Source organism: Acipenser ruthenus, chromosome 58 (assembly GCF_902713425.1).
Source record: "Acipenser ruthenus chromosome 58, fAciRut3.2 maternal haplotype, whole genome shotgun sequence".
In the NCBI taxonomy this organism is placed as follows: domain Eukaryota; kingdom Metazoa; phylum Chordata; class Actinopteri; order Acipenseriformes; family Acipenseridae; genus Acipenser; species Acipenser ruthenus.
In genome coordinates, this window is record NC_081246.1 from 2,838,106 (window position 1) to 2,863,038 (window position 24,933).

Here is a 24,933-nt window from a genome sequence, read left to right on the forward strand (position 1 = left end):
GTTGATGTGTGCAGCAAGGCAATATATTTGCTCAAACAATGCTTTTTACTCTTTAATAAAATATATTTCTCATATTGAGCAGCCCAATAATTAAATAATTTGTTTCATGTGCAGAATAAAGACTAGCAGAAAAAAACACAAACCACAAAGCCTTGAGTAGATGCTTGCATGCCACTTTTATTCTCAAAACTACTAGTGCCGGACAATAATGACATTTTCTGTTATCAGCTGTAAATTATCACAATAATCATTATTATTATTTGTTTATTTAGCAGACGCCTTTATCCAAGGCGACTTACAGAGACTAGGGTGTGTGAACTATGCATCAGCTGCAAAGTCACTTACAACAACGTCTCACCAGAAAGACAGGGCATAAGGAGGTTAAGTGACTTGCTCAGGGTCACACAGTGCGTCAGTGAGTGAGCCGGGATTTGAACCGGGGACCTCTTGGTTACAAGTCGTTTTCTTTAACCACTGGACAGCCTTATTTTCAGCTGATAAATCAAATATAGAACATTTCTTGTACCGTGTCTTTTTTTAATCAATGCAAAAATATGATCGATAACATCACAATAATCAATTATTGTTTCAACACTAAAAACTACCAGCACTATTACAGGAACTAGTTCACTGTGAAATTCATATTTTATGAATCTCTCTACATTTCAGCTTGACTCTTCTGCTGCTCTTCTACTCTGCTGATTCTTTAACCTTCTGAAAAAGAAATAAATGCATCATTAAATACTGAGGAAAAACACAAACACAGATTTACTGTTGAACTAGTAATTAAAAAACAGAAACATGCTAGAGCATTACACAGGACACACTGCTTGACACAGATATTCCTGTTTATATATAGTTAATCAATGTAATGAAAAGTATGAGCTTACATGGTGGATGTGTTACTGTTCCAGAGTTCACTGTTTATGCCAGCTTTGTTTGTTATTGTGTAACAGACAAATCCTTTTGTGTCACTACCTGACAGCAAAGACTATACAGTCAGGCATGGACCCTGTTCATAGTATGCACCCTGAGGCACACCTCTGTTAGGTTACAGGTTACTTTATATAGTGTGTAACACTACACTCAAGAATAGAGTTCTGAGATGTAAACTGTGTTTCGGCTACTCCTTTGAGTAATAAGTAATTGTTTAGATATCTCATATCATAAAACATGGTGGTGTAGTGAGACTGTAGTCCAGAAACTGTGTGTGACATCCCTACCACTGTGATTTCACCTTTTAACTTACCTTTCCCATATCACGGGTTTTAGTCCTCAACTTGTTGACCTGGGATTCAGCGATATCAGCGCGCTCCTCGGTCTCCTCAAGCTCGTGCTGCACCTTCCTGAACCTAGACAGGTGGGTGTTGACTTGTTCCTCCTGAAAGGCAAATACAATGAACAGGAACATTTGTTTTACTTGTGAGGGCCAGTGCCTATCAAATACATCAGGGGTTGAATTAAAATGAAAAGTAATGTGTTACTGTCAGATCTTGTGACTGTGCATATCCACACGGACAGATTTAATTGTCAGTTTATTTGCATCACCAAAGCCATGGATCATGTTTTCTGTTTATAACACATTCTCAGGAGCGTGCCGGAGCAATTGAAAACATAACTTGATATGAACAATATGCACTAGCCAGTGTAAATGAACACTGAGTGTATCCATTTGAATTCAGTTTCTTAAAATCAAATTAACTAGTAGGTAAAGCTGCCATTTTAAATGTTGAATATGTTTTGACATGCAAGTAAATAAAGTGCTAAGAGAAGGGAATCACGTCTATCATACAACTTTAAAGAATGTTTTGTTAGTGTGCATTCCAGTAATTTTTGCACTTTGAAGCCGTGGTATACAGTAATCCAAACCATAGCTACTGAAATGCTGCACCACATTAAAAAGTCTCTATTGGCTTGGGGCTTAGTAAAATGCATTTTGGAGTTTTATCCCTGAATTTTTCTCCAATAGATGCTAATTTAGGGCAGCAGTGTGGAGTAGTGGTTAGGGCTCTAGACTCTTGACCAGAGGGTTGTGGGTTCAATCCCCAGTGGGGGACACTGCTGCTGTACCCTTGAGCAAGGTACTTTACCTAGATTGCTCCAATAAAAACCCAACTGTATAAATGGGTAATTGTATGTAAAATAATGTGATATCTGTATAATGTGAAATAATGTATAATGTGATATCTTGTAACAATTGTAAGTCGCCCTGGATAAGGGCGTCTGCTAAGAAATAAATAATAATAATAATAATTTATATTTGGTTTATAAACATTTTGGGCAATTGAGTGTTAATTCGGTTAAGCTTTGCCTTTTGATCACTGAATCTCCCAGCAGAAAAAAGCAAAAGCTGCTTTATAAAAATTATTAAAAAATATCACCCAAGTCTTTTATGCTAATAAAAAAAAAACACTTTGTATGCAATTACATCATCGATTTAATTGTATCAAAATTATAATGATATGTCTGCAAAGGGCTTAAGGGTAGTAATTCAAGAAAACAACAATGTCCTAAAAAAAGGGAATATATGAAAACAACAAAAGTGTCACTTACAGCTTCCTCAGCCTGCCTCTTGTAAGTCTTCACTTTCAGTTGCAGCTTATCAACCAGATCCTGAAGTCTGAACACATTCTTCTTGTCTTCTTCAGCCTGCATGCAATAAAATAATAATAATAATAATAATAATAATAATAATAATAATAATAATAATAATAATAATAATAATAAATGTCTAAACCTGATAATGTAAAGCTGAAACTTCATTAAAACTTTCAGAAGCTGCTGTATTACCTGGTAGGTGAGCTCCTTGGCCCTTCTTTCATATTTCCGGACTCCTTTAACTGACTCAGCACTACGTCTTTGCTCGGCTTCAAGCTCATTTTCCAGCTCGCGCACCTGGAAATTATTGTAAATATTAAACCCAGTTCAGTTTCTTGTACAAGGGAATTATTAGTCTGCATGTTCAGCTCACCCTGGTCTCCAGTTTCTGGAGCTGTTTCTTTCCACCCTTCATGGCCAGCTGCTCAGCCTCATCCAGACGGTGGGTCAGGTCCTTCACTGTCTGCTCCATGTTCTTCTTCATTCTCTCCAGGTGAGAGCTGGTGTCCTGTTCCTTCTTGAGCTCCTCTGCCATCATGGCAGCCTGATAATTGAAGAAAGTAGATTAATGGAATGAAGTGATTTAGAACTGTAGCAGCAGTAGGAGTGGGGGGATTGTAAGGGATTCAGCCACTGGAGCTAAATGCAATAGCTTGATGGTAGAGCTCTGACCCTGAACACTATAATCAGAAATGTATACCTTATACTGGTCTGTTGAATAGCTTGGTCACAATTGGAGAGGCAGACAGACATACGGACAGACACTGTGACTCACATCAGTAATAGATTTCTTGGCTTTTTCTTCTGCATTTCTTGCTTCTTGGATGGCATCCTCTACCTCACCTTGCAGCTGGGAAATGTCATTCTCAAGCTTCTTCTTGGTGTTGATAAGACTGGTATTCTGTCAAGGTAAAGGTTGTAAGATTATGACAACTGATAAATATAAAAAAGAACAATAATTTAAAAATTAGGTGGGAAACAAAATCTTCCAACCTGGGAGTGCAGCAGCTGCACACGCTCACTGGCATCAAGGAGCTCCTGTTCAGCCACTTTGCGGCCTCTCTCTGTCTGTTCTAGGGCAGCCCTCATCTCTTCAATTTCAGCCTGCATCAGGGTGTTCCTGCGTTCTACCATGGCGAGCTGTTCCTTCATGTCTTCCTGTCCTCGGAGAGCATCGTCAAGGTGCAGTTGGGCATCCTGGACAAAACACAGAAATCAGTAAAATCATTAGGAACATTTTTAAGACAATGGAAGTGTACTTTAATAGCTGCAATGACAGAAACAGTCCGCACCTTGAGTTGACCTTGGACGTTTCTCAGTTGTTTCTGAGCTTCAGCTGCTTGGCGGTTGGAGTGACTCAGCTGAATTTCCATTTCATTCAGATCTCCCTCCATCTTCTTCTTCACTCTCAGGGCGTCGTTGCGACTCCTAATTTCAGAGTCGAGAGTGCTCTGCATAGAGTCGATCACTCTCTGACTGTTTCTCTTCAGCTGTTCAAGCTCCTCGTCTTTCTCAGCGATCTTTCTGTCAACCTCAGACTTCACCTGGTTCAGCTCAAGCTGGACGCGAAGAATCTTTGACTCCTCATGCTCCAACGAGGCCTATAAAAAGAAAAAAAAAATCAATACATAAATAAGCATTGTAAAAATTGTTATAAACATGTCTGTGTTCACATTACTCCAGTTGTAGGAAAGACGTTGGTTTAGCTACCCTAGCTTTTGTTATACCTGAATCATTCACATTTCTATGGTTTCAAAAATCATACCTAATATCATACCTAAAAACATGACATCATGCTGAAGTCATCACCAATTATACCAAGTAAACAATATTTAATTTAAAATAATTGTACTTACACGAGACTGCTCCTATACCAATGTGATGCATGGATATATTTAAATGTTTACTAACAGCGTTGGTTACTTGAAAAATATTTGTTTAACAGTAGCACATGCAAACAGATGTGATAATACTGAGCATATGATTGGAAATGACAATAACACCTAAAAAGCTACCTTTTCCTGTTGGTGATCATAAAATGTATACTGGTAGTGTTTTGTACATTTTGTGTTTGTGTGATTCTGTTTTTTACGTCCTTTCTGCAGAAGATTACGTGATATTAAGTCAGAAGAACTGGATCTTGACTCCTGAAACCTCGTGAGCCACAAGCACGATTCCTGCTCCGGTTTACATGGGTTTTTACAGCTATTTTTATCATGAGAAAGCGATTGACCCTGCCCTTAAAGTCACACTGTCAAAAGGATGTCGTTTTGCTGTTTCACGATGTATTCGCGTGACAACGTCACACAGTCATGACTGTAGAGTCGATTTTCACGTGCATGTAAATGCAGCCTGCCGGACTGTCTAACACTGTTCTTTCATGGTTTAAGTCCTATCTTGCAGACAGATTCCAGTTCGTCTCGTATGTGGAGGACATATCTGAAAGGTCTGGGACTGTTACAGCTTTTAAATCTAATCTTAAGACTTACTTTTATACATTGGCCTTTCTATCCTAGTGTGCCTTTACTGTCTTTTTAAACATTCCTGTATATTGTTTGTGTTTTTTGGATTGTATTTAACTATGAAGTGTTGTTGCTGTACAGCATCTTGAGATGCCTTTGGTGTAAGTGGCCCTTTATAAATAAAATTGGATTTCATTTGATGAAAACAAATAATAACTTGGAAAATATGAATAGTTTTGATCATGACAGGTTTTATATTTAAATCACACTGATTGTTCCTGATTAATACTCAATAATTGTAAACAAGGGCAACCGAGAGACTGTATTGTTTTGTGTTGAGCAATTAGGTTAATTCCATTAAATTAGTACCTAGCAATTCCAAATTTCTTAAAGATAATTTCTCAGAAAATACGAGAGCTGGTTCACCTTTAAACACATCACCATTTCATCTATTATGTTATACCTGGGGTGATAGCCATTGTTGTTTTGGTTACCAGGTCATCATGAAATACCTTTTTGAAGCACTTGAAAATTGCCATTTTTGATAGACAAATCAAAATTGTATACCTCATGTGGACACGCAGACCCGAATCCCTGCTTATAAAACAGATTGTCTGCCATATGTTTGGAAAGTACAGAGACACCTTTCTAAATGGTCAATCGCTGGGATCTTTTAATGGACACTATTTCAGTTTTTTAACTGAACAGTCATGCAGCCCATTCCTACATTTATTTAATTTGCCTTATAAAGTATAAAGAGGATGAAAATGAGAGAGATATGCAGAAAATGGAGACGAGAAGATGTGTGTTTTTAAATAATTACCTCTGCTTCCTCCAAGGCGGTTTGGATTTCTGACTTTTCAGTTTCAATCTGCTTCTTTGACTTCTCCAGCTCATGAATAATTTTCCCACCCTCACCAATCTGTTCCGTCAGATCAGAGATCTCCTCTACAAGATGAAGAAGATGAAGAATGTTGTTAATATCAGAGTACTTTAAAACAGGCAGGGACTATAACTCTGCTGGCTCCTACAGTCGTGAAAGACACACTACTGTTTTTACTACAGTACAATATGAGTATAAAATTGGTTAAAAATGGTAAATGAGTAGTATGTTGTTCGTCTTAAGTGATGATGACTGTCTGTGGTTGCTTGTGTTGCCTTGCACCTTCCACTGCATATAAGGGGGTGGGAGGGAATGCAGAGTTTGGGTTAAAAACCCTGACATTGCATTTCCCTCTTTTGTCGTTTTTATATCAACCCTAACAGATGCATTGTCAAAGTTTTTTGTAAAGAATATATCTATAAGAATATATAGATCTGCAAAGATCTCACTCACTGTTTACAGGCCACTGTCATTTCCACTATTCATGATGCTATCTCAAACAATTTGTTACCCACATATTCAAGTAATCTAATAGTGGAAAACCCTGTTGCAGTTGTTTTTACTTACTTACAAAAATCCACAAAACAAACAATCCAGGTCACCCAATTGTATCTGCCTGTTCCTGTCCAACAGAACTGATCTCCAAATTTCTTGATGAAATCTTCAAACCCCTTGTTGAATCACTGCCTTCTTATGTTAGACTCTACATATTTTCTAAAACAATTGGATAATTTCAAAGAACAACACCCTTGTGATAATATAATTATTTTTACAATCAACATTAAAAACCTCTACACTGTTATACCGAATAATGAAGGGCTAATTACAATAAAGCACTTTCTTGATGAACCGACAGTGAAAGAACCTCGAACAGATATCCTTCCGAGACTGGCTGAACTTGTGCTCACATTGAATTGTTTTTTCTTTGATGGTAATTTTTATACTCAATTGAGGGGTGTTAGCATGGGAACTAAAATGGGACCATCACATGCTTGCCTTTTTGTGGGACCGGTTGAAAACACATTTTTACAGCAATATAATGGAAGCACACCTAACCTATCTCTTAGGTACATTCACGACATCTTTGGAATTTTCACCAACTCCAGTGAGGATTTAAAACAGTTCATTCAGTCAGGAACACATTTCCACCCAGCCCTGGATTTCACATGGAACAGAGCAGAAACTGGCAATAGCATATCTTTCTTAGACATTACCATCACTGTTTTGAATTCCACCACTAACACCACTGTCTACTACAAACCAGCTGATTCTCATTCATATCTGCAGTATGACTCCTCACACCCTAAGGCTTGCAGTGACTTGATTCCCTATTCACAACTGTTAAGACGTATTTGCAGCGACAATCAAAATTTTTTTGTCAAAAGTGAGGAAATGTGTGTATTTTTTGGAAATTGTGGCTTTCCGGAAAAAATCACGACTAAAGCTAAATCCTGCATCAAATATAAATAGAAAAAAATGCTTTATATAATAATAATAATATACAACTCGCAGCTGATAGAATCCCTCTGGTCTTCACTTACCACCCTACCAACAGAAAGATACAGACAACTGTGCAAAGAAACTTTACAATTTTACAACAAGACCCATCCACAGCATCTATTATCAAGACTCCCCCTTGATGTCATATAGAAGAGACAAGAATATAAGAGAATATCTGGTACACAGTGCTATTCGTTCTTTCGGAAGAACCTTTGAAAGGCACATATCCATGTAATAGACCACAATGTAATATCAGTAAATACATTCATTCTAAAGCAGAGATTGGAGGCATTAAATATTCATTCAACATTCATTAACATTTTACATGTACCTCTAAAGGAATAGTCTACTGCATTATCTGCAAGAAATGCAACAAACTGTATATTGGGGAAACTAAAAGGCGTTTGGCAGACCAGTTTGTAGAACACTTAAGAAGCATTCGCATTAACACCACTGCATTTCCAGTAGCCCGTCACTTCAACAGTGATGATCACACTGCTGAAGACATCACAGTCTGTGTGATCAATCAGTGCTATGGAACAAATGTTGCTCGGAAACAAATGGAAAGAGAGTTTATCTTCAAACTGGGAATTTTGGAACCTCTGGGAATGAACATTCCATTCTAATAATCATAACACCATCCACAGAACTTTTGTATAATTACAATTCTTGAATAACAACAAGTTTACTGCACTGTGTTTACTTCTCTTTTTAAACAGCTGAAGAAGGGATTTTGCCCGAAACGTCGTGAAAATAAAAGATTTTTTAATCTTTTAAACTTTTTGTGTACATTTTGTAAAAAAACCTTTTTTTTCATATGCTTTCAATTTTGTACACTGCAATTCAAAGGGAGATTTATTTAATTGACTTGAGGGTCATTGTGTTGACATGATAAGAAGTTGTACTATTCTAAAGCTGCTGTTAGGAAACTGCCCTGAAGTTGAAGAAAATAGTGTAGTCTTAAGGTTAGGTTCTTACATGTTCTGTAATTGTAAGTGCGTCAGTAAAGCAAACCTTTGCTGTATCTCTTTGTAAGTGCTAAAAAATATTTACATTATTCCTTCAGAAATGGGGATTTTCACAGGGAAGTACGTATTACACAGCATTCGATAAATCCCCCTGGAATCCTATACTGTGCGATGACCACGATAAAATACAGCCTCACACATAATGCCCCCTGCCTCATCTACCTATCCAGGGACCAGTCTGCGAGGCAGTTTGTGCCAAGGCCATTTGTTTCTTCTTTTTCATTGAGGGGTGTCCCTGGTTTTACTTGCTGGGGCAGGTAGATGTAATGCAAGATATGTTTTAGTAAGTAACGTCAAGGTAAATACCCTGCGGCATGCAATGCAACGGGGCTTACGCTGTAAATTCTTGTTCTCCCGTTTAAGGGTTTCAAGGTGGTCCAAAACTTCTTCATAGGAGTTCTTCATCTTGAAAAGTTCAGTGCTGAGAGAGCGAGTCTCTTTCAGTGCAGCCTCCAGCTCTGCCTGGGCTTCTTCAAATTTCTGCTTCCAGTCAGCTAGAACCTGAATGAATATGTGTCATAAATATGCATCAATAGTATTCTATTAATATTCGTAGTAGCTGATTGATCTCAGAACTTTGTGAAGTTTGGTCTTAAAGAATCCAAGTTATTCTGCCTCAACAACATGACTAGGTAGTCCATGCCATACCCTCACCACTCTCTGTCTGAAGAAATGTCTCCTTCTCTTTGATGTAGGAATTTCGTAATAGGTTATATATATATATATATATATATATATATATATATATATATATATATATATATATTAGAACAACTATTTCTTTATAAATGTTATTTTCTGCAACAGAAAATTGAGAAGATGTTTGTCGAGTTTGAGCCAGGAATGCAATAGGGGCCTCTTTATGAAGCAAAGCAATGTGTTTGTTCTGCTTTGGTTGTATTGCCTATGCAGAATAGATAGTGCCAAGTGTGCAAAAATAGAAGAAGGAAGGATCATAAATGATGTCACTACAAGCGCGTGTGTTGAAAGTTATAAAACTGCATTGAATGTATTTCTCGGAGCTCAGTTGATCTCGCTGTAGCCTGAGGCCTATAACTCCATCCATTTAAAATTATTATTTCTAAGCTATACAAAGAAACATATTTAACTTGAATAATTTTGTTTATCGGTTTAATTTTTCCCTACACTGTCCTAAGTCTATTTCTGCTTATTTTCCAACTAAGTCCGCTGGTTCTGGTTACTGTACCATGCTTAAAGTATTGGTTCGGGTTAACTGTGTCAACTCCTTTTAATTCTGTAAACTAATTTAGCTGTGGGATTGCAACAGGCTTACAATAAAAATACGAATGTTCTTTGTTTTCGGGGGGAGGGAGGGTTGCGGTTCTCCAAGTACACAGATTTTTAGTTTTTTTAATATGTCATCATTCTTAACAACCTAAAACAATCAAGAAGTTCATGCTTGTTCTAAAACAGCACAGTGAAACAAACTATTCAATCACACCTGCAGAGTGAAGTGATTAGTGTGAGAGTCTTTTAAATACATGTACAAGGGGATCGTTTCTAGATTTAAGAGAGAACCCATTGTCTGTTTTACTGGGCATTAATGATCATTCGTGCCTGTAAAACACATTAATCAACTCATCAACGTATGTGTGAGAACAATCAATCCTCCAGCTGTCATTATGTATTTGTGGAAACAGCAGACAATATAAGACAATATCTTATCCCTCTATAGCTGCCTTTGTGATAAACATCTTTTTGGTACCTTGTCGAAGTTTCTCTGCTTCTTGTCAAGAGCAGAGGCTTGTGCATTTGCTCTTTCTACATCAACCATGAGATCTTCAACTTCACTCTGGAGTCTCAGTTTTGTTTTTTCCAGAGAGGCACACTTTGAGTTCACAGCCTCAATGTGTTCCTCAGCATCTTGAAGGCGTTGTGCTAGCTTTTTCCTGGGAAAAGTGTTCAAGTACAGAAAACGGTTAAAGAATGAAATAATTTAAATGAAGATAAAGTTGTAAGTTAACTATGACTATTTACTTTGCTTCTTCAAGCTCCTCCGTGCGCTGGATAGCATCAGTTTCGTATTTTGATCTCCACTGAGCCACCTCACTGTTAGCCTTTGACATTGCACGCTGCAGCTCAGCCTTGGCTTCCTGCTCCTCCTCATATTGCTCACGAAGCAGGTCACAGTCATGGCGGGCAGATTGCACACCATGAGCCAGGGCAGTCTTGGCCTTTAAAGAATTATGGGAATGTTACACATTACATTTAAAAACAGTGCAAGACAAAAACACTGTATATAGAAAGGAAGGAGACATGTATTACTTTTGTTTCTTCCTCAATGTGCCTCTTGAGCTCCTCAATTTGCTGAGTGAAAGCCTGTTTTCCTCTTGTAAGCTGAGAAATTAAAGATTCTTTCTCATCCAGTTGGCGAGAGAATTCACCTGAAGTAAAAATATTCATAGCTATTTAAAAAGTCCTTCCTTTACAACATGTAGAATAACATCATGCAGTAACTGCAGTAAAAGCATACCATTCTCTGTCAGGAGACGGGCTCTTTGAGCACTGATGTCATTGATCTGACGGATATTCTCATCGTTCTTCGTCTTAATTTCACTATATTGGTCTTCCAGAGAACGACACATCTTTTCCAGGTTTGCCTTTAATTAAAAGTTGAAAAAGATGTGTACAAGAACTCAATTCTTTATTGTATATTGAGATCACACACTTGTGCTGTTTACCTTGGATTTGGCTACAGATTCCATGTTGCTGGAGAGGTCATCAAGCTCCATTTTATATTCACTCTTTTCTTTCTCAAGCTTCTGTTTCACACGCTGGAGGTTGTCAATCTGTTCTCCCAGTTCCGCCACGCTGTCGGCTTGCTTTTTGCGAAGAGCAGAGGCAGTAGCTTCATGCTGCAGAGTGGACTCCTCCAGGTCTCGTCTGAGCTTCTGAAACTCAGCTTCACGTTTCTTGTTCATTTCAATCTGAGCTGAAGTTGCACCGCCAGCTTCCTCAAGCCTTTCACTGATCTCTTCAAGTTCCCTGGAAAGATCAGCTCTCTGCTTTTCAATCTTTGCCCGAGATGCTCGTTCGGCCTCGATTTCTTCTTCAAGTTCTTCAATGCGTGCCTAGAAAATAAAAAATTGAGCGGTTGAAATTAAACATTTATAATCATTTCTCATCTGTGAATTAAAAGATTTTGTTTCCGCACAATACCTGAAGCTCTTTAATCTTCTTTTGAAGTTGAGCACCCAAAGCTTGTTCATCTTCAATTTTGCTCAGCAGCTGACTTGTTTCAAAGTCCTTCCTGTAAAGTATAAATATATATATATATATATATATATATATATATATATATATATATATATATATATATATATATATATATATATATATATGTATGTATTTCTTTTTACATGGTTCTTTTGTTATGTATCTTTAGGATATACATTTTACAAAATACAAAATTACTTTTTTATCTTCTCATCTGATTGCTGCTTGTCATTTTCCAGATCCATTATGGATTCCTGGGCTAGTTTCAGATCTCCCTCAAGCTTTCTTTTGGCTCTCTCAAGGTCCATACGGAGTTTCTTTTCTTGCTCCAATGAACCTTCAAGCTAAATAAAAGGAACAGCAAATTATATTATATTAATATATTTGATTAAGTGAAACCCCTTGAGAGCCTGCACCGTCGGCTTCACTCACATCGTCCACTTGTTGTTCCAGCTTAGTCTTTGCTTTGGTCAGAGTGTTGACTTTGTCCTCCTCTGCTTGCAGGTCATCAAGGGTCTGTTGGTGTGCCTCTTGGAGGGCTTTCTTTTCCTTGGTTAATTTTGCAAGACTTTCATCCTGAGCAGCCATTTCTTCAGTAAGGTTTTTAACCTATATGAAAGGGTTAGAAACCAAATAAACTGATGTATTTGCTGTCCAGTTTTTTCAGTAAATAATTGTATGTCTTTTGTTAAAATCCTAACCTTATTTTCCGTGGCATGCTTCTCCTTCTCAACTTTGGCCAATGTAAGCTCTAGGTCATCAATGTCTTTCTTGAGCTCACTGCACTCATCTTCCAGTTTCCTCTTCTTGGCAGTCAGCTCAGCATTCATTTCCTCCTCATCTTCCAATCTCTCAGTAATCTCTTTAACTTTAGCCTCAAGCTGGATTTTGTTTTTGATAAGCCCTTCACATCTTTCTTCAACATCAGAGCGACTTTCCGATTCCTGTTAAGACATTGTCAAAGTATTGTTATCAACAAATGTAGATTTGAATGCATAACTTATTTAGCACAGCACATTTACATGATACTGATACAGCAATCTCCTGAGATATCAGTTAAAATGGGCCCATTCCCCACTTCCAAAAATGAATCTTCAGTACAGAGTCACTACATGTCACTAATAATGGGATCATGCTGATGCAAACATTGCCACCCATTTAATAGTAGGCAAGTGTAACAGAAGACACTTTATTAAATCCACAGAGAGCATCTTTGATAGAGATTGGGATTCACTGTCTCAACAATCAAATTTTGTTTTCTAAAGTATGTTTTCTCACCCCTTCACTGGCTTCTTTCCTGTAAATAACCAATCAGCTGCTGCCCCTATTGATTGACATGCTTTCAGACAGTAACTTGTTTTAGCCCAGAAAACACTATTGAGGTGAAATGACCCAGTAAGTGCAAACAGATAACCAGAGAATACGGCTTAGAAACTGAGAGCTTCCAGCTTCATGTTTTAAATAGAAAATACCTGTGTGCTATAATGTGTTTCTTTCAAAAGTGCACATTTATGGCCTATGTTGCTAATGGAAATGCTTGAATTACTTTAAGAGAAAGTATATAAAATAGTTAATAAAGCTCAATTATAACCTGACCACTTAATTGAGTAACTCTTAATCAATACTGTACAATGGGGCCCATTGTGACTTAATACTTTTTATGGGTCTCCACAGTCCTCAAATAGCAGACTCCTGTCCATAAATTGTACTTATTTAGTCCATAAGAAGACACTTTTAAATCTAGTGCATCGCTAATTTATCTAGGCTGTGACTAACATTGAAAGTAACATTATGTATGTGGACTAAAAAGCCATAGTACAAAATAGACTCGTACCGACTGGACTTGAAGCAGCAGGTCATTCTTTTCCTGCATCACAGAATTCATTTTCTCCTCAAGCTCCTTTCGTTTTGCTTCTGCTTTGGCCAGATTTTCTTTGCACTTTTCAAATTCTTCCTTCATGTTGGACATTTCCTTTTCAGATTCAGCACTCTTCAGGAGTGGCTTGATCTTGAAGTAGAGCTTCATCCATGGCCAGTGTTTCACATTCATGAATGAACGAATGTTGTACTGGATGGTGAAAATAGACTCCCTACAATACAAGAACAAGGTAATAACTTCAGTTCTAGATTACTTGTTTTACTTAAGTGCAAATGCTGACTAAATACTACATGCAATCTGAATAATACAATGCACCATATGGCTACTTCATAAGCTGGGCTGTTGTGAAAAAGACCATTACCAAAAAAATAAAATAAAAAAAATAGCGTGGGGAACCGTTAGTTAAACTGATTTTTGACTCTATTAAGAACAAGCCTTGGTGTAGTCATGACTATATATTAATACCTCTTATGACCTGCTTTCAGTCATATTACATAATTACATTGATCTGGGGGGTTTACTTTTTTAATTATCTCTTGAAATGAATCTCCTCAGTAACTCAAATAAATCAAGCAGTTCAAATGTTTTTGCAATTCTTCTGAGGTTACAGTATTTCTTCATTCACCTCCTTTCCATCATCTTTTGGAATTCCCTTCTCATCAGAAACCCACGACAGCGAGCCTGGGTAGTAGTCATGAGTGCGGCCAATTTTTCATCTCGCATCTCCTCAAGTACACCCAGCAGACCAGCTTTAAAGAACACCTGTATTCAAGAGATTCACGGTAAAATATGGTTTTGTCTTATCATGGCACCACATTCAATTAAGAGAAGGGAGTTCACTTAATCATGTAATAAACATCTTGAAAATGATTGATTTTCATAAGTGTAATGTGCTTTACATTGACCTATAAATTAGTGCTGGGACAAATATCCGAATATCCGAACGAATATTGTTTTACATGTATTCAGATACAAAAATCAGGTGTTCGTATTCGCTACAAATGACAAAAAATACCTTGCACTTATTTACCGCCTCACCAGAATTTGCACGACTGTATAAGAAATGGCAAATGAAAAAGAACTATGTGTGATATGTAAGCAATAAGGCACGGCAGGGTGTGGAATATACACCAATGAAAACACATAAAAGTTGGAAACGGTTATTTATTGGCTGATTTCTTCAGACCAGCAACAATGATGTGGGACGAAGGAGGGATCATGGAGCATGATAGAGGGAGGAGGGAGTTTTAGAGAAGGGAGGAGGTTGAAGGGAATTTCAGAGGAGGGAAGAGGGGGTTTCAGAGGAGGGAGGAGGGAGTTACAGAGGAGGGAGCACATAATGACTCCTTTTTGCCTGATGTACAAAGATGTCCTAATATGGACACCGTACAAGCGATTTTGAGCAACATGGTGTTTGATCATTGTTGTCCTTGTCGTTGTCTAAGGAAGTGTAGGGCAGAGTGTGGCTCCACTGTCTGTGATCATTTGAAGAAGGTGCCCAGTAATTTTTAAGGCTTCCCTCACACCTGTGACCAGTGACAGACATTATTTGCTGTGTTTCAAACCTGGCTTCGCAAAGGAGATGCACCAATTTGGACCTAACGCTGTGGTTTGTCTATCGACGACTCAGTCATAAGAACATAAGAAAGTTTCCAAACGAGAGGAGGCCATTCAGCCCATCTTGCTCGTTTGGTTGTTAGTAGCTTATTGATCCCAGAATCTCATCAAGCAGCTTCTTGAAGGATCCCAGGGTGACAGCTTCAACAACATTACTGGGGAGCTGGTTCCAGACCCTCACAATTCTCTGTGTAAAAAAGTGCCTCCTATTTTCTGTTCTGAATGACCCTTTATCTAATCTCCATTTGTGACCCCTGGTCCTTGTTTCTTTTTTCAGGTCAAAAAAGTCCCCTGGGTCGACTTTGTCTATACCGTTTAGGATTTTGAATGCTTGAATCAGATCACCGCGTAGGTCCATTGCCCAGGCCCACAAAAGCCTGGTGCCAGCCCTGATAATAGCAGTGCCATTTTAACTAATTAAGAAGTTACTGAGTTGAAGAGGGGAACAAAAAACTAAACTCGCGCCACCGGTAGTTTTTATTCTCTTTTTGAGCTGGTACAACTCTAAAAGGATACTTGCTATTACTTATACTTATATATTATTAAAATCATCAAGGTAGTCATCACTCTTTCAGTAACCACTGCAAGCAATGAACGTCTGTTTTCTGTTTTAAGTTTGGTTAAAATCTATTTACGAACTTCCATGACCAGTCCTCATCTGAGTGAACTGCTTGTAATGGCAGCTGAAAATTATTGGTAAAAAAAGATTGATTGTTCTGGCTGATATCTTTGCTTTAAACTACTAGCTGTAGTAACTGGTGGTTCTGCTGATATCTGACATGAAGCCTAGACGATATCCTCTGCTTCACTAGGTTTATCCATGCAATGTGACTGAGGTTTTCTTTTGTACATTTGTTGCAGAGTTTTATTATTCTGGAGAGGGTCCCCAAATGCATTCTTTGCCCTCCCCTCCCCCTTTTGTGAAGTATGTGATAGTTTGGGTTATTCACTATTTAAAAGAGTCAGTAGGTGTTTATTTTTTTAATTTTTTTATATATAAAATTTAGTGGAATAAACCGCTACAGAATAAGACCATATTGCTACCTACTTTCCTGGCAGGTAGCAAATCCTCACTACTGTTTTTTGTTGTGACTTTCTGTTATATGGAATGTAACAAACGAGAAGCAAAATTGAGTTTTTTTGTTACCTTTAATTTTACCATGCCATTTCCAACTTTTGTTTTATTTGAAGTGTTTAAAGTTTAAATTTCAGTTTTCATTTGCTTGTTCAGCTACAAAAAGTCACAAGTAAACCTTGTATTATTAGTTTATCAAAACATGTCTATGGCCATTGTTTACTGTGAAGAAATGGCAATGGCAAGGAATGAAAAAAATAAATAAATAAAGAACACAAGAACAAGGTTCAAAATAAAAGTTTTAAGCAAAATAAATCCCTACTTTCCAGACTTTAAGAACATAAGAACGTTTACAAACGAGAGGAGGCCATTCAGCCCATCTTGCTCGTTTGGTTGTTAGTAGCTTATTGATCCCAGAATCTCATCAAGCAGCTTCTTGAAGGATCCCAGGGTGTCAACAACAACATTACTGGGGAGTTGGTTCCAGACTCTGTTCCAACCCTGTTACACTATGCAATACTATTCTCAAGGTAATGCTAATTGCAAAGATATATTTATGTATACTAACCTTGGTGTGCCCAAATTTATACTCCTCGTGATTTACTTCAATTGAGGCCAAAAGCTTCTCTGATGCTTTCTTGTTGTCCATGAACTGACCCTCAGGGATGACACTTGCATTTAACACTTTGTATCTGTCAAAAATAGCAAATATGTGTGATGATATACTTTTAATAGTTGCAAAGAGAATTGTAAAAGAAAGAAAAAACATGAATGAGAGGGTAAACTCAATGGTGTTGATACCTTTGCTTGAAGTCACCATATAAGATTCTGCTTGGAAATCCCTTTCTGCAAATTCTGATACCTTCTAGCACACCATTGCATCTCAGCTGGTGGATGACCAAGAAGTTTTCCATTAAACCTACAATTAGAATTAGAAGTGTGTCACAAACTTATTTTAAAATCATGATACCTGTCACAGACATACATGATCATATTATAATTACCTGGAGTCTTTGTCTCATTGGGAATTAAGCAACGCACAAAGTGTGGATGGGTACTTCTTAAGTTGGTCATCAGTTTGTTCAAGTTCTCCTATAGAGTGACAAATATATGATATATTTAACATTTGTAATTTAATAACTAGCACAGACTTTAAATGGTGGGAGGATCAGAAATAAACTGACAAGACTGCAGAAGAGAAAGCAAAAACACATACCCTGAAAAGGGCTGACACTGTTTGAAAGGAGCCACCCTTCTTCTTCTTTCCACCCCCCTTTGCAGCAGCAGCCTCTTTAAATACAAAGAATAAACTTCAGACTGATATGATACAATTGATTCTAAAACAATCTTTAATACTCCAAAATTGATTCCTAGCATCTGTTCCTATTTCTAGGGGGGTGCTTGAACTGAACATGTGTCTACCTGAAAAGAGGGGTAATAATGCTACTTTTCTAAGATGCGTTGAAACACATTTAGATATTATGAATAACAATAGCATTTAGCCGCTGTCAAAAAGAAAATACACTCAACGCCCTAAACAGCAATGAACATTCAGTATAATAAGTGAAAGTGTTACAGTAATGAAATGAGTCACACATAATGTGATTTCAAAGGTGAATGAAGGTATGGCATTTTTCAAGCACCTGCAGCTGGAAAAGCGGCATAAAGGTGGGCCAGGAGTTTCATGGATGATTTCTGGTACAGCCCCACTACAGTGTCGTTCAGTGGGTCCTTGTTCTTGTCCAGCCAGCCAGTGACGTTGTAGTCCACAGTGCCAGCATAGTGCACCAGGGAGAAGTGGGCCTCAGGTTTGCCTTTGACTGGTTTAGGTTTCTGGAAGGCGTTGCTCTTGCCAAGGTGCTGGTCAAACAGCTTGTTCTTGAAAGAAGCGTCTGAGGCCTTGGGGAACATGCACTCCTCTTCAAGGATGGAGAATATTCCCATAGGCTAGTGAGAATTAAAATTCAAGTGTTAAAAAGAGAATAGCAAGAGACCAAGGATGGTGCAATGGTTACTATGTTCTTTTACATACCTTTTCAATAAGCTCAATACAAGCAGCCAAGTCCATACCGAAGTCAATGAAGTCCCAAATAATCCCTTCTTTCTTGTACTCTTCTTGTTCCAGTACAAACATGGTATGATTGAAGAACTGTTGCAGTTTTTCATTGGTGAAGTTGATGCACAGCTGCTCCAAGCTATTGTACTAAATACATGTATGAAATATTTGAATATTAACAATAGCAATAATAAAACAAAGGAGTAAAAAATATATAAGCAGTATGACAAATTAAACTTACATCAAAGATCTCAAATCCTGCAATATCCAGGACTCCAATGTAGAATTGTCTTGTCTGCTTTGTAGCCAGCATCTCGTTGATACGGATAACCATCCACAAGAACAATTTCTCATAGACAGATTTAGAGAGAGCACCAACAGCATGATTTACCTAATAAAAGATACAAGAATAATTGTTAAATGAAAATAATATGAAGTTGAATTGTGTGCAATGTGCATGGAGGTCTAGAGCAAACACATTACCTGGGGGACAGTCTGCCCCTTGGTCACATACTCATTCCCCACTTTCACTCTCGGGAAGCACAAGGATTTGAGCAAGTCGGCTGAGTTCAATCCCATCAGATAACTGACTTTATCAGCCACTGAAATCAAACACAAAATCTTGTTGATGACATCTGGTAATCTTAGATGTTTAAATGGGTTGATATCGATAGAATATCTACATCTGTATTTCATAGCTGTTAGCCCATGTGTTTCTCAAACTCTTTTTAACTGTCATGTAAGCTGAATGTTTTGTGATGTAAATGTTTTGGGCTTTGCAGACCATTTCTAGAGAATCACACCTGTTCAGTAATCAATCAGGTTGTTTTAGTTTCCAACTTTTTATTATTATTATTATTATTATTATTATTATTATTATTATTATTATTAATTAGTCATTTAGCAGATGCTTTTATCCAAAGCGACTTACAAGAGACCAGGGTGAGAACTATGCATCTCAACTACTGCTGCTGAAAAGTCACTTACAAAAGGACCTCAGTTTTACTTCTCATCCGAAGGCTTATAATATAAATTAATGTCCCATCAAGTACCAGAATAAAGCAATAGCGATATCTTTCACTCTTGGGTAGCATAAGGCTTTCAGCAATTCGGCTGACTTTAGTCCCACTAGATAACTGACTTATTTACCAGTGAAAGAGAAGATATTTTCTGTACTTTCCAGTTTAGATCCTAAATCCATTTCAATCTTTAAATTGATGTAATAGTTACATATTATTGTATTGAAATGTGTAACAAATGATCTTTCACCAAATATGGTACATCTATGAGCAGGAACAAGCAGTGCTTTTTTAATATTGTGATCACAACATAAGAAGTCATTATATTGAATATAATGTTAATGACAACATAATGCATATTCAGATAACTGCTAAATGATAATTAACATGAATTAAGATAGCTATGATAGGAACAGCAAATGTTTTTTTAAGTATGATTTAAAGCACATATTGCCTGTGCTTGTAAATCAAAGTTACCTTCAGTGCCATCTGGTTCAGCCTGCTCCTCACGCTGCTTCTGCTTGAACTTCATGTTACCATAGTGCATCACCGCACCAGTTAGTTTGTAGATGCCCATTTTCTCTTCATTGGTGAATCCAAGAATGTCAATGGCAGACTGGATAATAAAAAGAACATTAGGCACATAAAGGTAATGAAATCATTAAGCAAAGCTAATCGATGGAACTTACATCTGTGGCATCCAACTCCTCTTTGTCGTCAATGCTGGCGACGGTGATCTGCCCTTGACTGATCAGAGGGAAATCATAGGGGTTGGTGGTAATGAGAAGCATGTCTGGAAGGAAGAACAGCAACAAACACAAAATTGGTTATTTTGAGACAGACAGATCAATCAGCCAGTTTAACAGAATGATTTAGTTTCACCTACCAATAAGCTCTGGCTTGTGGTTGGTCATGATCTGATAGAAGATATGGTAGCTCCTTTCTTCTTTCAACTGAAACGTGACTCTGGATTTTTCCAGCAAGTCTGTGATGAGTAAGTATTACAGTCAGAATTTGAAATGTCTAAAACTAAGACACAAATGTAAAGAGATACTACAGTAGAAGAAATAAACGTACATGTCTCAATATCAGCGGAAGCCAGTTTTCCTGTTGCTCCGAAGTGAATTCTGATAAATTTACCCTTAATGAAAATAAAATAAAATCACGCACATATGTTAATGCACTGTTAATGGTTTATGAAAGTCCAAACATGTAGTAATATAATGGGAACAAAAGCATTGTCACTTACAAAGCGAGACGAGTTGTCATTTCTCACAGTTTTTGCATTACCAAAAGCTTCCAGCAGAGGGTTAGCTGAAATGATCTGATCCTCCAGGGTTCCCTGTATAAGACACAATCCTAGAGTTAGATAATGGAACTGGAACCCATTGAATGTTCCGTACTATTTGATGTCAATGGCAATAGTTTCCAACCTGGACTTTTCCAGGAGCCGCCTCTTTCTTCTTCTCACCACCAGCCACTGCGATTGTCGCAAAGTACTGGATGACACGTTTGGTGTTCACAGTCTTTCCTGCACCAGATTCTCCACTAAATAAAACAGAAAAACATGTTAAGATGATATTTCTTGAGAGATTTATTTTTTAATAATGTTTGTAATTTTACCCATACTTACGTGATCAGGACTGACTGGTTTTCACGATCTGTAAAGGTAATTATATTAAGAATTTGATTAAAGATGGTATCTGAATTATTATTTAGTTTAACTGATAATAATGAGTAACAGATCCAGTGTGGGGTCACAGTAAATCAATGTCCATATTTTAATTTCTTTCCCCTGTCATGATATTAGAATTTACAAAAACAATGCTTTTCATAACTCATTCCATTTAGGATCAGAACTGCATGATATAAGATCCATTACTTCACCAAAAGGCATGAGATATAGAAACAGAAGGAATTAATTTAATGTACTTACCCCAGATAAAATCAGCTTGTTTTTGAAATACTTACCAGTAAGCATGAACTGATAGGCATTGTCAGAGACAGAGAAGATGTGTGGTGGAGCCTCCATACGCTTCTTGCCTCTGTATGCATTAACACAAGACTGGTCGTACACTGGAAGCCACTTGTATGGATTCACAGTAGCACAAAACAGCCCAGAGTAAGTCTGAAATTGTACAATGGAATATTACATACAGTTCATTCATAAGTAAATAGTCTTTTGATTGTATTTATTTATTTTGTATGAACACTCTTACGTAGATCATCCATGCGGCATAACGCTCTTTGAGGTTATACAGCACAGTTGGTTCACTGAGGTGGGTCATCATGGCCATGTCCTCAATTTTATCATACTTGGGAGGGTTCATAGGGTAGACGTCATCTTCTTTAACAGTGACGGTCTGAAATGCAAAAAAAGACAAACTTAAATCCTGAGAAACAAAAGTTTTTGAAAGGCAAAGGTTTAATACATCATACATATTTACAACACAATTGTTGTAACTGTCTATGTAAGTTCATAACCATTTTTATGTGTTTCATATCAAGATATTATAATTGCTGGTACTCAGAATATTGGGGTATATCCTCACTAATATGCAATTTGCATGTTTTTTAAACAAAATTTCAATGTTAGAAAACTATTAAAAAAAAACTAAGGTTATCCAGGTAATTGGAAGCATTTATCTAGCATAAGGAAAGTGCATGCAGTATACAATGCAGTAGTAAATAATAGAAATCTAAGCCAATAAGAAGATGCTGTTTTTACTCTAATGTGACTTACTTGTCCTTCATCAGTTTTTACAGTGACTTTGCCACCTTCTTTACTCTGGATAACACCTTTTAAGTACATCTCTTTGGCATCTGCTACGTAGCAGGCAGTTTTTGCATCAAAGGGTTTGCTTTGCGCCTCAATTCTTTCCTTCTCGGGCTTCCGGAGGTAGATGGCCGCCTCCCCGTATAACTGCATCTCTGCGTCCGTACTCATGATGACGGTTTACTGTGGAAATGCATAATGAAGACAGCAAACTGAACATGTTGGTCATTATTATATTATATCTGGAGTACAGTAATGTAAAACCCAGTGATCAGTGGTAAGCTGGTGTAACAAATTAAATCAATTGTTTTGGTTTAAACCTTGTGGTTCCATTCTACGTATAACATTGACACCCTCCTGCCAAGTCCAATAGATCTGATCTCAAACATGGAAAAAGTTAACCCAAACCAATCAGTGCAGTACAGAAACCAGGACCAGAGGACAGAGTTGAAAATGACAGTTGGAGATTTACATAAGACAAAGGGAATGAGACACGCAGAGTGGCGTGTGTGTGGAAATGGCTACCTAGTCATGTTGTTGAGGCAGAATCACTTGGATCCTTTAAGACCCAACTTGACAAAGTTCTGTGATCTGCTACTAGGATCCCAATGAGCCTAGATGGGCCAAATGGCCTCCACTCGTTTGTACATTTTATTATGTTCTTGTGTTAAAAAATAACAACACTATTCAGCAAAACACAGTACTTTAGAACTCGGCAGATGAAAAAGAGATGTTTCCATTCCAGTCACTGAATACAAAATTAATTATTGCCTTTAACATATGGATTTTGCCATAGGAATACAAGTAAATACTTGCAAATGGATACATAACTGGTTAAAACATAGGAAGCGAAGAGTATCTTTAAGAGGTGAAACCTCTGTCTGGGCAATGTACAAAGTAGGGTGGCACATGGCTCTGTCCTTGGACCACTGATGTTTCCACTGATCTACATCAATGACTTAGATCAGGGAATAATTAGCAAGTTTGTCAAATTTTCAGATGACACAAAGTTTGGGTGATTGGCTGATACGATTTCAGCCACCCCAGTAATACAAAAACATTTGACATTAGTTTTGAATGGCAGTCACAAAAATATAAGCTCCAAATACCCAATGGGGGTGGGGGGGGGGATATAACTGGAACAGGCTCACCAAGACAAAGACCATTGTGTTGTAATTGACTCATCACAGATGATCTTATCAATGATATCATTCACAAGGCAGATTTTACAAATATTCCTTACCTTCCTTCACAACATGCGCAGGAAGATGATAATTTTGATACTCCACAGCACTGCAAATAAAAAAGAGAAAAGCAATTTATTCTTCCTGTTGTGATTCTTTTTTTATATTGCTCGTTCTGGACTTCCCATTTATTCAGTGCATTAATACTGACTCCCTGTCACTGTAGATAACTCTCAATAGAGGTTTTCACTGGACTCCACTAGACCACTGAAATGAAGAAAATACAACACTCCAGTGATATGAAACCCAATTAAAACACACAAGTTTGTGTGAAATGTTTAGAGCATGGCCATAAAAAAACAATATTAATGTGACATTATTAGTCGTATTGATAGGTATAAACAATAATGTATATATTTACAATGTCTAGTAATGAAATTCATAACACAAGTCTAATCCACAATGAGCTGACCTATCCTTACAAAGAACAATAAAGTAAATCATAACAAAAAATATGGTTGTCGAATTAGCAATTATGCAATGTTGTGGGATTATATTAGCAGTAATATCTAGAGATTAAAACACAATACCAAACCATTTAAAGAAATTATGGAATTTGATGTAAAGAAATTCATGTATAAAAATAATATAGATTTAAAAAAGAAAACATAATAATACATATTTTTTCTAGCTTAGCATTTTCTGGTACATGAGCAAGATGGGCCGAATGGCCTCCTCTCGTGTGTAAACGTTATGTTCTTATGTTCTTATATATGCTTTTATTTTTCGTTTTATTGTATTGAAAGTTTTCATTATTTTGTAATTTCAAAAAAGCATTCTCGTAAAAAAAAAATCTCATTTATTTTGCAAATGTTTAAAGCCCTGAATTATAAAAATGTGAGATATATCTATGTGTTTATCTATTTATATGTGCTTTTTAAAAATCTTCTCTGTTTTAGGCTAAATAGATTAAGTTTTAACAGTTTGACAAATAGTAATCTGTGCAACTTGTTTGTGTTTGCAAATTCTTCTTCCAAGCATGTAAACACTTCTGTCCTAATCATGTTCAAATGCTAATCCATATATTGTTCTAATATTAACATATTCACTCTGTATTATTAGCTGTGCTGCTTATTCTAAGGCTGCCATCAAAGTACAACAACTTAATACAGACACTTAAACCTAAAGCAACTTACCACTACTTGACACGCCTATCAGTGAGGGTGAAGGCTCTGCTCTTCTGATTTTATTAAGAACATTTTGCCAGCCCAGCAAAACTGGCTTCTGTATAAGGTCATGAAACTTTACTCACTAAAGATACCCACACACCCATATGAAACTTTATTCCATTTACTATTTGCGTGTGTCCACAAGATTTGGCTAAAGGTTATGATGATAACACAATATTTATTGAAACTGATCCAGTTAAGTTTGTTATTTCATATGATCTTCTATTTATGCCTCATAGGCAGGTCATATTGGGGGTTAGATGTTGTGCCATTAATGACTGAGGCCCCTATCGGATTTATCAGGGTAAACTACATGCATCCAGTAAATATAGCTTATAAAGAAGAACTTACCCAAATTAACAGAACAGACACCATTCAACTTTTCACTTC

General features: G+C 37.1%; 1 protein-coding gene across 2 annotated transcripts; it reads right to left on the reverse strand.

The window, feature by feature from the left end:
• Window positions 1-229: 229 nt before the first annotated feature.
• On the reverse strand, window positions 230-24,542 carry LOC117407654 (myosin heavy chain, fast skeletal muscle-like). 2 transcript variants are annotated; one of them, XM_059017920.1, is made up of 41 exons: window positions 24,511-24,542; window positions 23,374-23,423; window positions 22,098-22,313; window positions 21,574-21,717; window positions 21,326-21,482; window positions 20,988-21,015; window positions 20,788-20,902; window positions 20,604-20,696; window positions 20,432-20,495; window positions 20,241-20,339; window positions 20,044-20,147; window positions 19,832-19,970; window positions 18,819-18,937; window positions 18,577-18,726; window positions 18,312-18,482; window positions 17,923-18,226; window positions 17,496-17,569; window positions 17,284-17,371; window positions 17,081-17,198; window positions 16,848-16,971; window positions 14,213-14,349; window positions 13,543-13,798; window positions 12,410-12,652; window positions 12,141-12,317; window positions 11,907-12,052; window positions 11,652-11,742; window positions 11,174-11,563; window positions 10,966-11,092; window positions 10,758-10,876; window positions 10,470-10,666; window positions 10,198-10,381; window positions 8,807-8,972; window positions 5,884-6,008; window positions 3,891-4,199; window positions 3,592-3,795; window positions 3,374-3,499; window positions 2,972-3,142; window positions 2,791-2,895; window positions 2,554-2,649; window positions 1,250-1,381; window positions 230-711 (listed from the first exon to the last, which is right to left on the reverse strand). In XM_059017920.1, exons 3-41 carry the CDS (start codon window positions 22,299-22,301, stop codon window positions 691-693), a joined length of 5,817 nt encoding a protein of 1,938 aa, XP_058873903.1. In that variant the 5' UTR covers window positions 22,302-22,313; window positions 23,374-23,423; window positions 24,511-24,542; the 3' UTR covers window positions 230-690. The 2 variants fall into 2 exon arrangements, with proteins under 2 accessions (XP_058873903.1, XP_058873902.1); XM_059017919.1 differs by having other exon boundaries at window positions 230-714.
• Between the last annotated feature and the right edge of the window lie 391 nt (window positions 24,543-24,933).